General features: G+C 35.6%; 1 protein-coding gene across 1 annotated transcript; it reads right to left on the reverse strand.

Moving 5' to 3' along the window:
- Positions 1 to 14,264: 14,264 nt before the first annotated feature.
- Positions 14,265 to 14,873, reverse strand: LOC149207424 (histone H2B.11-like). The gene is made up of 2 exons (XM_089398037.1): positions 14,861 to 14,873; positions 14,265 to 14,734 (listed from the first exon to the last, which is right to left on the reverse strand). The coding sequence occupies exons 1-2, from the start codon at positions 14,871 to 14,873 to the stop codon at positions 14,265 to 14,267; spliced, it is 483 nt and encodes a 160-aa protein (XP_089254163.1).
- Positions 14,874 to 16,354: the final 1,481 nt, after the last annotated feature.

The raw sequence follows: 16,354 nt of genomic DNA on the forward strand, positions 1-16,354 counted from the left end.
TTCTAAAATTTTGGCCTGTGGTAGCCCTCTGAGTCTTCTTTCTATCCCCACTAGTTTGATCAATATTGGATTCTTCAATCAATAATTATGCCAAATCTCCTACGATGACGTGATTATAGACTGGTTCTGGAGAGAAAAATTTTACGACCTGCCACGTACCATTATTTCTGCCTTTAGCCCTCAAAAAAATACACAGAAAATTAAAGTATGTCCTCATTTTGTAACTTATGAAATTTCAAGCTGATGCACAGAAAGAAATTTATGACAATTTTCCCAAGGTCACCTATTTGGAATGTGATTCGGGAGTTTGCAAAAACACTAAATGTCTTGGACCGTATCTCTGAAAATATAGCGAAACGAGGTCAAAAATTCAAGCCCAAGCTTCACCAAGCATTCCTCTCAAATGGGTTTTAATTTCAGAGTCTAAACCTTCGTAGAAACAAAATTATAGCACAAATTCCATGATGACCTCTTTCAGATGGAATTTTGGAGCTTGAAAAACCCTAACTTCGTCAGATCATATCTCCGACAATATAACGAGACAAGACCTAAAATTCAGGCCCAAGGTTCAAAATAATTTCTTCTCAAATGGTTTTTTTTTAACTTCTAAAACTTTGTATAGAAAAATTTATAGCAAAATTTCCACGATGACCTGTTTGGAGTGGTGAAACCCTAGAATCCAAAGCCCTGATACCAACTGTTATGTAACCAACACAAAAAATAGAAGAAAAGATACATCAACGACTTCAAAATCAACCTCTTCAAGGGAGAAACCTCCTTCACATTACGAGTCTAAGGGGTCATAATATAATCATAGCTGGCACAATAATAATAATGTAAGGGCACAACAATAACAATAGTGGGCTTCTATGGGGAACAACAATATAATAATGGGGTTGCACTAATAATAATAAGGGGTTACACTAGTAGTATAGGGACCTAACACCATACCATACGTGAAACATTTTCTTGGATGAAAACTAATTCACAATGGTTCTTGGTGGCAACCATTTCAACAAATGTAAAACATGGTAATTAACAACATTCATGAGCATCAAAGGGATATTACATATATGTCCTTCACTAGATGCACACCTTAAGAGATGTAATGCATTAAGACGAATTTATATCGCTAGGATTTTATTTTTTTAAGTTGACATACCAGTGTTATCTACATAACAAACATGACTATATATATCTATCGTATTGAATTCTAGATGCACTATAATTATAATTAAAATTTCATGTTATTAGGAAAATATGAAAATTAAAATTAAAATTTACTAATAAATAAATATTTTAGTAATAAAATAAATTAATTTTAATTAATCAATCTCCCTCCATCCATATTTTATAATTTTGATTCACTTATGATTATCGACCCATTTTTACTTATCCAATAGTTAGACAATGTGAATTGTGTGCACATTGACAAAATATCTGACGATGGAGAGTTGTAGTCAGATCGATAGCTACTTATGACTTGGGAGATAGGAATAACATGAGAAACTAAATCCACAAAATAAAATAGCATTTTCGAGGAAATGGGATCGGATAAGAAAGATAATCCGAATGGGCCCGCCACACATCTTTAAAAAACCACATCATAAATATGAAATGATTAATCATGAATAGTGACCTTTATTTTCAACACAATACATTCAATTTCCAATCTCTTTCTTCCCTAGCTTTATTCTCTTGGTCTGTTTTTCAAATATGTGTTATTACGTATTTTGTGGTCAGGACTTATTAAAATTTTACATTTATAAAAAGTAAAATGTGTATGGCCTGTTTGGTGGGTGATTTTTACGAAATGACGATATGGTGTAAATGAGAGATTTTATGTTTAAATTTTCTGATTATTATATAATTATTATTAGATAGTGCTTAGGTAGTAGAAGTCAGAGTTGTTTAAGTTACCAAAATGATATAAGGATTACATTTTACTTGGGAACCTTTTTCATAATTGAATTATGAAAATTACTTTAGAATTTTACTCGGCCCAGATTTTCACTTCAGAGAGTGCGTTAGTAATACACACCAGCATGTCCAGTAAGCAAATTACTCTCTCATTTATTTATTTTTAAATTTATCTTATATAAAAATATATTATTATATTTTTATTTTTTTATATATTATAAAATAAATAAATATTTACATATTTTTATATTATAAAATTAAATAAAATTATTTTAACAAATTCATAAACAAGAATTTATTACCATTAAAATATTAAGTAATTAATTTTTTTTTTGAGATTTTTTTTGGGTTTACCAGAAGACCAAATCCGGAGGGAAGGATTGGTGAGGTAAGTGGCAGCAAAAGAGTTTGTTGTTGTAGAGGCTTGATGCAACTCATGGGTGAGAAACTCATGGCGAAGAAGATGACTACTGAAAGTCATAAAGGAGATAGCAGAGGTTCAGGAAAAAGCCACTGTAAAGGACATAAGAAAGAGGATGCCAAGGTAAATGGCAAGAAGATAAGTCCAGAGGAAGTTGAAATGGAAGAATACATTTGTGAACCAGAACAAGGAGAATTTCTGGGAGATAGTGAAGATGAAGGCTTGAAGACTGAAACTTCAAGTAAGACCAAAGGGTCATATATTTTTAAATCTGACAATTTGTGGATGTTTGCAGGTGAAAGACAATTGGCTGATATTGTCATGAAGAAGGAAAAAGACCAGCAGAATCAAAATTCTGTTCTTAAAGAGAATAAGGTAGATAGGCCTTATATACAGCTGGAGAAGGTGATCATGGAGAATCAGAGAAGAGGTCTAGAGAAATGGCACAGAAATGGGATGACTGCAGGAGTTCGAGAAAGAGAGATTACAGTAATGAAGGTACAATTGTAGGTACTGGAAGAATGGCTACAAGAGCAGAAAAATCAAAATAGAAAATGGATCTTTCCACTGAAGGGAAAGAGAGTGATTTGGCAACAATTGCAGAGGAAGTTGGGGAAAATTGAGATTGCCTTACTAAAAAAGGAGCTTAGAGTTCTTGTGCCAGAGATGGGAATTGAAGATTCCAAATGCAGATTTGTTCGGAAAGAAGCAATGGAGGAAGCAGTCAAGACTGAAAAGTCTCGTGATTTAAAAACTAATGAGTTGTGCATGTTTGCAGGTACAGAACAGGAAGATAAACAAGCTTTAGAGTTTGAGCAAGAAGAGTTGAACCTGAAGGCTGTTCAGATGGATAATGAGTTAGCAAGATCTCAGAAGGAGATGGAGAAGAAGGAGTCTAATCAGGATGTTGACGCAGAAAGAGAAGGACCAGCTGATGATTGGTCAAACACTAGTGGAGGTGTGGAAAATCGTGTGAAATTTCCAAGGTCTACTCCTAATGAAGTTGTTGAATTGTATAGGAAACTAGATCTCCTAAGAAGAGAGTTGGAGAGACAGAGGAATTATTGGATGAAGAAACAAGGGAAGAAAGTTTTTATGAATGAAAATCATGAAGCAGAAGATGGTAAGAAAGAAAGACTAGCTAATAGTCTCATGGTGGAGGCAAATCAGCATACTGATGTGATGATAGAGAAGTGGGAAAAGAACTCAGAGCAGCATATTGAAGTATTGTGAGAGAAAGTTGAGGAGAAAGCCAGTGAAGATTTCCTGAGTCCTGAAAAAGACTTGGAGCTACAAAGAGAAAACTTGGCAACTGAATCGACAAGTAAGACCAGTGAGTCTTGTGATTTTAATGCTGACAATTTAATTGTGTTTACATGTAATAAAGAAGAAAGTCCATCATTTGGAATTGTCTTGAGGGAAGAAGACAAAGATTATAATTTACAACATGTTGGTGAAATGCTTAAGAAGAAGTGGTTGAAATGTTTGCTGGAGACATTTGAATCGGAGAAAGAAGTTGCAGTTGAAATTGAAGGTGATGAGAAAAGGAATGTTGCAGAGGGACAGGATATTTGGGAGGCAGCAACATGTGGGGTGGCATTTGCAGGAGTAAACCCAATGTTATCAAACATCGGGAAGATGACAGCTGAAACAACATCTATGGCGGCAGCAATAGGAAGTGAAAGTAGCAGCAGTAGGTTGGACATAGAGATTGAAATTATCAGAAGACTGATGATGAAGGTGTCTCCGAACCAGCAGACAACAACAAGAAAGAAGAGGAACTTTAGCAAGCGAAAGACCGCAAAAGATTGTGAAAGTATAGTCAATGGGGCGATGCAGCATAAAGTTTGGAAACCTGGAGAAAGACAGCAAACAATAGTAGATGATGACTTGCAGAATAAAGCATGGGATCCAGGAAGATCAAGACCACAAGACACATGATCAAGAGATCATGAATTTTTTCTACCTTGGGAGTCTGATGCGGGAGCATTCAACCCAAAGGAAATGATTGTAAATAATAGACATAGGGGGGTCATGCATTTTAGGAATTAATTTCCTAAGTAGTATTTTAAGTGTGATTTAAATTAAATGCTCTCAAATAAATAAATAAGAGCATGAGTATTCCCATGATTTTAGGGAGAGATTTTAGGCATAAAAGCAATGAATGTGGATCATTAGTGGATAAGGAGGCTTTTCTGTTTTAAAACAGAGAAAAGATAGAATAAAGCCTCAAGAGGCTTTTGCCATATATGTATGCATGCAGAAGCTTTAGGCTTTTGATACCAATGTTTATTATATGAATGTAAGCCTACAGGCAAAGAGGAGCCACTAGAGGGAGAGAGCCACCAGAGGAGAGAATTTGGCTTGTGAGAGGAGAGGCACCAGAATAGGTAATCGGCCTGTGTGAGAGTGCAGCATTGACTGTTAGGCCTGCGTGCCAGTGTATGTGTGTGTATGTATGAGACCGAAGTCTCTTAGTATAAATTCATGTTTTTATATTAATATATGCAGTGTTTCTGACTATGTCAAAACAAAGGAAGTTTGTTGACTGTGCTTGCGTTATGTGTTTATTCAATGTGTGTTGAAAGAGAAAGCTTTCCTTATACTTTCCGTATAATGATTAATTAAACCTTGGTGTTTAATTCATTCTTACGGAGTGGTTTTTATTCAACTGCTGCTTCCGCCGGCCTTTTGAGTCTTTTATGAAGATAGTATATAATCCCGTTTACACAGGGGATTAAGGATTTCCCTTAAGCGGAAGTGGGCGGACGCGAAATTATATTAAGGTTGGTCCAGACCCATATCAGGTCCGGAACCCAACATCGCATCGGAGAAGGGCTTAGAACAGTTTTGTAGAAGCCCTAACATATACCGGAGCCGAAGTTATATTATAGAGCCAACATATAAGGAGATCGGGTCCGAAAGGGCGTTCAACAGTGCGAAGCTCCGACATATATATCGGAGCCAAAAATATTATAAAGTCTATTGTAAAGCCATATCGGGTCCGCAAAACCCTTAGAGCGCATCGGAGCAGCAGGGGTAGTAATTAGCGAAAAGAACCGGAACCGAAATTATTATAGAAGTCAGCAGAAAGGGATGTCGGGTCCATCATTTCGGAGGAAGGGGAGTTCTTATTTGTGACGACCGCCGATATCCGGACCTGCCGAAATATATATATCACAGCATATAAACCTTTCGGGTCCGAAAGGAACCCTCGGCACGGGGAAGTGGTGAGCTCCGAACTTCGGAGCCGAAGTATTATATAAAGGAGTATAAGAGAGGTATCGGGTCCGCACCTCGTCGGAGGTCAGGCTTAAGAAGTTATTTGAGACTGCCGAAATCCCGGAACTGCCGAAATTTATGAAGGCGGCCATATAATATTTGAGATCCGTGTGTGTTGGTTTTAGCGGGTTTTATTGCTGGCTCTGTATATTGACATATATATAAAGCCTGTGTGGCGGGTTGATTAAAGTGCTTGGGTGATGGTTGATTAAAGGCTCGGTTGGTGGCTTCCGATGGGTGATTAAAAGCACCGATAAAAGGTGGCTTTTGATTATTTAATGTAAGTCCATGGTTATATAAGGCTGAAAACCTAAGGAAAGCTTCCGATAGGACTTTGTGGCCATATCCATAGGTCCAAGGGCTAAGTTTTATTTAAGAGAGGGGATTTTGGGCTTATACCCAGATCTCCTTTCATCAGGTTGTATCGGAGCAGGTTAAGTTTCCTGCGGGGGAAAGAATTCCAGAGAAAGGAAAAGTTGATATCAGAGAAAGGTAAAAGCAGCACTACTGACAGAACAGAAATAAAGTGAAGAGGAGCATGCACACAGGAAAAGGAAATGAGCTGAAGGATGGAAGACTACAGTGGGAGATGTAGCAGTCCAACAGAGGATTGGAGTAAACAGGAATTTCTCAAGCAGAGTACAAGCCATTCAAGGTGCAGAAGAAGGGAGGTAATATGTCATGCTTTGTTTTAAATTAAGAGTGTGTTTTATGCTAATGCACAGGTGATAGCAAGAGAAGCTATGAGAGAAGAACCAAGTGAGTTCTTAAAGACAGAGCAAGGAGAATACTCTTATAGAGAAGTGGCAGTCAACCTGAAGAATCCAATAAGAAATTGGATAGAGAGGACAACTGAAGTGTTCTCAGAAGAGAGTGAGAGGATTTCAGAAGCCTAGAAGGAGCAAATATGTTGCTCAGGAGAAGGTTCCAGACAAAGGACCGTGCTTACCAAAAGACTAAGTAAGGAGAGCTTAGTGAGGTAAGATTGCAGCCAGGAGGACTAGTTGTTGCAGAGGCTTGTTGCAAAGGAGAATCAACAAAGGTTGAAGAAAGTTGCAGATGAGAGAAGCCTGAAAGAGCAGTGGAGAATGCTCGAAAGGTTCCAACAGAGGACCAGTGATTACCAAAAGACCAGATCCAGAGGGAAGGATTGGTGAGGTAAGTGGTAGCAAAAGAGTTTGTTGTTGTAGAGGCTTGATGCAACGCATGGGTGAGAAACTCATGGCGAAGAAGATGACTACTGAAAGTCATAAAGGAGATAACAGAGGTTCAGGAAAAAGCCACGGTAAAGGACATAAGAAAGAGGATGCCAAGGTAAATGGCAAGAAGATAAGTCCAGAGGAAGTTGAAATGGAAGAATACATTTGTGAACCAGAACAAGGAGAATTTCTGGGAGATAGTGAAGATGAAGGCTTGAAGACTAAAACTTCAAGTAAGACCAAAGGGTCATATATTTTTAAATCTGACAATTTGTGGATGTTTGCAGGTGAAAGACAATTGGCTGATATTGTCATGAAGAAGGAAAAAGACCAGCATAATCAAAATTATGTTCTGAAAGAGAATAAGGTAGATAGGCCTTATATACAGCTGGAGAAGGTGATCATGGAGAATCAGAGAAGAGGTCTAGAGAAATGGCACAGAAATGGGATGACTGCAGGAGTTCGAGAAAGAGAGATTACAGTAATGAAGGTACAATTGTAGGTACTCGAAGAATGGCTACAAGAGCAGAAAAATCAAAATAGAAAATGGATCTTTCCACTGAAGGGAAAGAGAGTGATTTGGCGACAATTGCAGAGGAAGTTGGGGAAAATTGAGATTGCCTTACTAAAAAAGGAGCTTAGAGTTCTTGTGCCAGAGATGGGAATTGAAGATTCCAAATGCAGATTTGTTCGGAAAGAAGCAATGGAGGAAGCAGTCAAGAGTGAAAAGTCTTGTGATTTAAAAACTGATGAGTTACGCATGTTTGCAGGTACAGAACATGAAGATAAACAAGCTTTAGAGTTTGAGCAAGAAGAGTTGAACCTGAAGGTTGTTCAGATCGATAATGAGTTAGCAAGATCTCAGAAGGAGATGGAGAAGAAGGAGTCTAATCAGGACGTTGATGCAGAAAGAGAAGGAGTAGCTGATGATTGGTCAAACACTAGTGGAGGTGTGGAAAATCGTGTGAAATTTCCAAGGTCTACTCCTAATGAAGTTGTTGAATTGTATAGGAAACTAGATATCCAAAGAAGAGAGTTGGAGAGATAGAGGACTTATTGGATGAAGAAACAAGGGAAGAAAGTTTTTATGAATGACAATCATGAAGCAGAAGATGGTAAGAAGGAAAGACTAGCTAACAGTCTCATGGTGGAGGCAAATCAGCATACTGATGTGATGATAGAGAAGTGGGAAAAGAACTTAGAGCAACATACTGAAGTATTGTCAGAGAAAGTTGAGGAGAAAGCCAGTGAAGATTTCCTGAGTCCTGAAAAAGACTTGGAGCTACAAAGAGAAAAATTGGTAACTGAATCGACAAGTGAGACCAGTGAGTCTTGTGATTTTAATGCTGACAATTTAATTGTGTTTACAGGTAATAAAGAAGAAAGTCCATCATTTGGAATTGTCTTGAGGGAAGAATACAAAGATTATAATTTACAACATGTTGGTGAAATGCTTAAGAAGAAGTGGTCGAAATGTTTGCTGGAGACATTTGAACCGGAGAAAGAAGTTGCAGTTGAAATTTAAGGTGATGAGAAAAGGAATGTTGCAGATGGACAGGAAGTTTGGGAGGTAGCAACATGTGGGGTGGCATTTGCAGGAGTAAACCCAATGTTATCAAACATCGGGAAGATGACAACTGAAACAACATCTATGGCGGCAACAATAGGAAGTGAAAGCAACAACAGTAGGTTGGACATAGAGATTGAAATTATCAGAAGATTGATGATGAAGGTTTCTCCAAACAAGCAGACAACAGCAAGAAAGAAGAGGAACTTTAACAAGCGAAAGACCGCAAAAGATTGTGAAAGTATAGTCAATGGGGCGATGTAGCAAAAAGTTTGGAAACCTGGAGAAAGACAGCAAACAATAGCAGATGATGACTTGTAGAATAAAGTGTGGGATCCAGGAAGATCAAGACCACAAGACACATGATCAGGAGATCATGAATTTTTTCTGCCTTGGGAGTCTGATGCGGGAGCATTCAACCCAAAGGAAATGATTATAAATAATAGACATATGGGGGGTCATACATTTTAGGAATTAATTTCCTAAGTAGTATTTTAAGTGTGATTTAAATTAAATTCTCTCAAATAAATAAATAAGAGCATGAGTATTCCCATGATTTTAGGGAGAGATTTTAGGCATAAAAGCAATGAATGTGGATCAATAGTGGATAAGGAGGCTTTTCTATTTTAAAACAGAGAAAAGATAGAATAAAGCCTCAAGAGGCTTTTGCCATATATGTATGCATGCAGAAGCTTTAGGCTTTTGATACCAATGTTTATTATATGAATGTAAGCCTACAGGCAAAGAAGAGCCACTAGAGGGAGAGAGCCACCAGAGGAGAGAATTTGGCTTGTGAGAGGAGAGGCACCAAAATAGGTAATCGGCCTGTGTGAGAGTGCAACATTGACTGTTAAGCCTGTGTGCCAGTGTATGTGTGTGTATGTATGAGACCGAAGTCTCTCAGTATAAATTCATGTTTTTATATTAATATATGCAGTGTTTCTGACTATGTCAAAACAGAGGAAGTTTGTTGACTGTGCTTGCGTTATGTGTTTATTCAATGTGTGTTGAAAGAGAAAGCTTTCCTTATACTTTCCGTATAATGATTAATTAAATCTTGGTGCTTAATTCATTCTTATTTAGTGGTTTTTATTCAACTGCTGTTTCCGCCGGCCTTTTGAGTCTTTTATGAAGATAGTATATAATCTTGTTTACATAGGGGATTAAGGATTTCCCTTAAGCGGAAGTGGGCGGATGCGAAATTATATTAAGGTTGGTCCAGACCCATATCGGGTCCGGAACCCAACATCGCATCGGAGAAGGGCTTAGAACAGTTTTGTAGAAGCCCCGACATATACCGGAGCCGAAGTTATATTATAGAGCCAGCATATAAGGAGATCGGGTCCGAAAGGGCCTTCAGCAGTGCGAAGCTCCGACATATATATCGGAGCCGAAAAGATTATAAAGTCTATTGTAAAGCCATATCGGGTCCGCAGAACCCTTAGAGCGCATCAGAGCAGCGGGGGTAGTAATCAGCGAAAAGAACCGGACCCGAAATTATTATAGAAGTCAGCAGAAAGGGACATCGGGTCTGTCATTTCGGAGGAAGGGAGTTCTTATTTGTGACGACCGCCGATATCCGGACCTGCCGAAATATATATATCACAACATATAAACCTTTCGGGTCTGAAAGGAACCCTCAGCACGGGGAAGTGGTGAGCTCCGAACTTCAGAGCCGAAGTATTATATAAAGGAGTATAAGAGAGGTATCGGGTCCGCACGTCGTCAGAGGTCAGGCTTAAGAAGTTATTTGAGATTGCCGAAATCTCGGAACTGCCGAAATTTATGAAGGCGACCATATAATATTTGAGATCCGCGTGTGTTGGTTTTAGTGGGTTTTATTGCTGGCTCTGTATATTGACACATATATAAAGCCTGTGTGGCGGGTTGATTAAAGCGCTTGGGTGATGGTTGATTAAAGGCTCGGTTGGTGGCTTCCGCTGGGTGATTAAAGCACCGATAAAAGGTGGCTTTTGATTATTTAATGTAAGTCCATGGTTATATAAGGCTGAAAACCTAAGGAAAGCTTCCGATAGGACTTTGTGGCCATATCCACAGGTCCAAGGGCTGAGTTTTATTTAAGAGAGGGGATTTTGGGCTTATACCCAGATCTCCTTTCATCAAATTATTATATCTCTTTTCCTATATTCATATAAATCGAAGATATTCATGTAAATGTTTTATTGGTTAAAAAGAAGAAATGGTAGATTTTATTTGAATTTTGTTTTTAGATACATTTTAGGGTTTTCAAGATATATTGGTGTTAATGATGAAAATGTAAGAATACATTTAATTAAAATTTTACGTTTATATTTTAATATTTTATATTTGTATTTCATATTTTTTGGGGTGATAATGTATTGTTTTTTTAAATTTCAAAATAATTATTATAAAATTAAGCAATTAATATGTTGATTTGAATAAAACATAATTTTATAATAAATTATAATAATTTTATTATATGTTATTCTAATTAAGATAAAAAAAAGTCTTTCATATGTAAAATAAAAAGATAAAAAGATGGGAGAAGTAAATGTTAAATAAAATAAAATTATATATATGAAAATATTGTTTTAATGGAAATAAAAATATTTTAATAATAATCAAAATTTATATATATATATATATACTAAGTTTAGTATTGGTGAGGTTACATTATGGTCATGTCCAGGAATAAGGGAATTGAATATATGTCTTAACACTTAAGAATACATTAACAACACACGCAACCATCCTCTATCCAAATAGATATATATATATATATATATATATATATATATATATATATATATATATATATATATAGTTGTGTGTGGTTTATAGTTTTGTAGGTTATTTTTAGTGGTGGGGAATTATGTTGGTCAAGCAAAGGGTTTCAAGGTCAATTCCCTAGGTTGGTTGCCTCTAGATATGTTGTAATATCCCCTAGAAAACCTCGTATAAAAACAGATAGGATTATAAAATATTTACGAAACAAACCAACATGTAACTTTCCAAATTACTATTCCATATTTCTTTAGCATTACATAGAGTAAATTTAGTAATAATAAGTTATATAGCATAACATCCACTATTATAACATATTATCATAAGTTTCCTATTGTAATCTTACATCATTATCATTGGAACGGACATCCCTTGACCATTGTCATAAAATCTCAGAAAGCAATATCATCTTAAATACAACATAACTAGCTAGAAGCTATTACATTAATCATGATATATTTTACCCACAAATCCTCAAACATTATATCTTTTTGACTTGGTTGTTTCCATCGATGGATTATCCTACAACTAGCCTTTCTCAATTTGCATTGATCATTAGTTTTTTTCCTTCCATAATGAAAAACATAATCTATTCTTTGCATAAGACACAATCCTTCCCTGTCATTGCTACCATCAGCAAACTTTGATACCATGATTAGATAAAATATTAATCAAACCAATAATATTTTTTTATTGGTTATTCTTTAAACATATTCTCTTGTACATACATAAAACACATACCAAGTATTGACACATGCCTCTTTGTTAACATTAACTAAAAGCACATAACTACTAAAACATGTCTATGCCATAATGTTAAACATAATCTATCCTTTGCATAAGTCACAATCCTTCCTTGCCATTGCTACCGTTAGCAAACTTTGATACCATGATTAGATAAAACATTAATCAAGCCAATAATAAATATTTATTAGTTATTATTTAAACATATTTTCTTGTGTATACATAAAACACATACCAGGTATCGACACATCCCTCTTTATTAACATTAACTAAAAGAACATAACTACCAAAACATGTCTACTTATCTTTACACATATATGGTTATGACATATGTTGGTATATCCATAACACACATGCATAAGGTAAAATACATAAAGATTACCAAGCCATGTTCAATTGTCCCTCCACATAGTTACATTATACATCTACCTCCAAGAACATAATATTATTTAAGAGAACTTTCATGGTTATCCCCATCTCTTTGTGCAAGAAGAAGGGAGTGTTTTCAACTTAAATACCATAATCACTATTATTTCTTGCACACAAGACATTCTCTTCAAAAGAAAAATCATTGCAAGTACCACACATTAAATGAAACTAGCACATCAATTATGTTCTTTGTGCATGTAAACACACATTTATTTTCGAATAAATTAAAAAAAAACCATTACTTCTATGCATATAAACCCATGTTCTTTTTCCAAGAACATTAACACAATAACTCATCTTTTTATGTACATAAACACATATTCTCTTTAAGATAAATATATATGATGGTTATTGTTTTGCGCATCTCAACGCATATTATTTTCCAAGAACTTAGTAAAATAACTATTATTTATGTGCGTATAAACACATGTTCTTTTCAAGATACAATATTAAAATAATCACATATTCTTTTCAAAAAGTATAACATAGTAAAACGCATGTTTCTTTTCCAAGAAATCAAAAACACAATAACTATTCTTTCATGCATGCAAACACATGTCTCTTTTTGAAGAAATCAAATGCATAATAGCTATTATTTCATGCATGAAAGCACATAATATTTTCACTTAATCTAAAATCCGCTTATGCACAAGATTCAGTTGCAACCTTTTAGGAAAATAAACCTGACATTTTTTTTCATGCACAAGAATTCATGTATTTTTTTCCAATTGTTACTAATCTTTTATGGAAATGACATTTAGATGCATTATTTTTGTGCATGTAAATACATATTTCTTTTCAAGAAAATCTACAAAGTAGTTATTCTTTCATAATAGCCATTTTTGTGCATGAAACACCTATTTCTCTTTAAACAAAATCTAACTCAATCGCTAAGTCATTTGTATATATAGACATGTTATCTTTTCCAAGAGAACTAATGTAATAGCTATTGTTTCTATGCATATGAATAAGTGTTCTTTTCCAAGAAAACTAATTATTTTCTATGTGTAAAATTAACACACATTCATTTTAAAGAATTGGAGGAATAAACATATATCTATCTTCTTTCAAAAAATTGGCAGAGACACTTATCTCTCTCTTTCATTTGGATGCAACTAGAGTCTTAATGCCCCACTTTAATCGTGAATATTGCAACCATGGTACAAAACAATAAATCTTTCAATTATTGAACATGTAGCAACTAATGCCCCGTTCTTCACAATCACGAGAAAATTGGAAGATTTCCCTTTCGAATCACTTACCCTTCATCTCGACAAATTTCATCACTGAGAAGAGACATGGAGATTATAAGGACACCACCGAGTATCCATGGGGAAAGGATTGTTCAACTCAAGGCACAACCATGACTTCCCTTCCCTACTCCAGTGTAGCACTAATATGTCTTGGGTGTAGAGAACGACAATGTCTAACCACCTACTCTCCTACAAGTCTATGTGCTCAATTCCAATTGTTTAGATGAAATGAGAATCTACCAATGCTTCATTGTTCTTCTAGATATATAAATTCTCACTTATTATATAGAAAAATTAAATAAAAAGAAATGACTTGTTGCCTCAATACATAGAGGAAGAGTATTAAAATATTATATCCTTCCCTCTTATGCATGCACTATATGTGAAACAGTTTCTTGGCCTGAAACTAATTGACAATGGTTCTTGGTTTCCAACAGTTTCATCACATGTAAAAAATGGTAATTAACATCGTAATTAATAATATTTATAAGCTTCGAAGGGATATTACATACTCTCGTCCTTAAAGATAACACCATCCTTGGCGTTTATCATTAATTTTTACTCATGATATAACAATCTAAACAAATAAAAGGGGATACTTGCCTTCAAAATGAAGGATTTTTTTCTAGGAAATACTAATAAATGAAACAATAATGTTTTTTTAACTTAGAAACGTACCTAAATCAACTGCTGGTGAACTTTGTGACGGCCTTGGTTCCCTCAGAGACGGTGTGCTGGGCGAGCTCACCTAGAAGAGCAAGCCTCACTGCAGTCTGAATCTGCCGAGAGGCAATGGTGGGCTTCTTGTTGATGCGAGCAAGTCTCGATGCCTCGCCGGCCAATTTCTCAAAGATATCATTGATGAAAGAGTTCATGATTCCCATGGATTTGCTGGAAATGCCAATGTCAGGGTGGACCTGCTTGAGAACCTTGAAGATATAGATCTTGTAGGTTTCCACGCTCTTCTTATGCTTCTTCTTTCCTTTCTTCTCTCCCCCTTCCTTGGGCAGCTTCTTCTCGGCCTTGGGAGTAGGTTTTTTCTGATACAGAGTTTTTCTTCTCAGCGATCTTTTTCTCAGCTGCCTTGGGTGCCAGAGGCTGGAGAGATCAAATTCTTTAAATTGGACTCGGCCCGAAACAATAATGTTTTTATCTATAATAATAAGAATTTATAGCTATAAAATTATTCATTTTTTACTTTCAATAACTTTAGAAATTATTCAATTTCATATAAACAAAACAAAGTCTCTCTACCAACTTACTATTACTTACCAATTACTCTCAGGAACCATGGTAACTTTACATGATAATTTCAAACACAAGTGGTTTATCAACCATGGAATGTAGTCTAAGAGTGGTCTAACAACCCAATAACAAGCACCCTGTAATATATGATTAAAAAATATAATTACAGTAATGACAATATTTTCAATCATTAATTATATGCAACACTAGGTGATATTTTAATCGCAATACTTCCATAAGTACTCAAAGAACACCTAGCTCTCTAATCATCAAAATGATCAATAACTACATCAAATGCATATATCTTAGTCCCCTCTAAAGGAATCCACACGGTACTTATACAAGTACTCAAAGAGCACCTAGCTCTTTAATCATCAAAATGATCAATAATTCCACCAAGTGCATACTGTCTTAGCCCATGCTAAAGACATTCACAATATTGGTAATACAATAAAGGTACTTACACTTCCAGTAATTCCTTTCCGAGCATTGGGATCCTTTCTTGTTAAGATGTACATAAATTTTTACACAATCATATAAAAAATTAATTTTTAATGCATAACTTACTAATTTGCTAACTTAGTCTGGTAAGAAAACCACATTGGGTTAAAGAACGCTCCTCCTAACCAATGGGAACTAGTTTTAACAACTAGATTAAGCCAACTTCATACCAAAATAGTTCTCTAACAAAAACCACACCAAGTCCACCTGGGGCTCTCCAACCGTACTAGGTCCAGCCTAGGATTTCTTTGACCACACAAGGTTCAATCTGGAATTCCATTGGCCACCTAGCTCAAGAATTCCAATAAACACACAGGGTCCAATATAGGATTCCTCTTGGAAGCGTCCTACCCATTCCTTTGAAAACATCTCATCTATGAGGAATTTGGGCCTTTTCCACAAGCTCCTAAATCAACAGAGTTTCCTCAGGCTTTTCCCCTCTCACCATATTGGCCTACTCTTTTCGCTTACTGAGATCATCTATCTCTAGGGAGTGGAAATCTGGGAAGGAAAGCACCTTTACCTAAGGCCTCCTTGTCCTTTCACGACTACCCTATAACTATCTGGAATGCGAAATTATCTTTTTTTAACCTTTTCCCACTGTAATTCACATAACTTCCCATATTCACATTAATATTAAAATAGATAAACATTTATGTACATCATGCATTCATACTTGACCCCAAGCATAGATCCCATAATCTGTAAAATTAAATTGATAAGAAATCATGACTGACATCACATGTCATACATGTGGTATTGATTTCAATTTTTCCACATAATAACTATCATGCAATTTAGAAAAACATTACCATATCTTGCATATCATAACATTATACCTTCTCATTTGCAGTTGCAAATCACATTTCAACATTTTACCTTTCATAGGTTCTTATGCTGCCATTAAGCTACCCGCGCTTAATCACATCAACAACATTAGTCACAATTGTTTTTAATAAAATAATATATTTTATAAAACATTGTTATGCACAAAACATTTTTTCAAATACATTCAAGATGCATTTCA

Source organism: Pinus tabuliformis, chromosome 1_2, assembly GCF_031772625.1.
Source record: "Pinus tabuliformis cultivar Carrire ecotype Pingquan chromosome 1_2, CPIR1, whole genome shotgun sequence".
NCBI classification, from domain to species: domain Eukaryota; kingdom Viridiplantae; phylum Streptophyta; class Pinopsida; order Pinales; family Pinaceae; genus Pinus; species Pinus tabuliformis.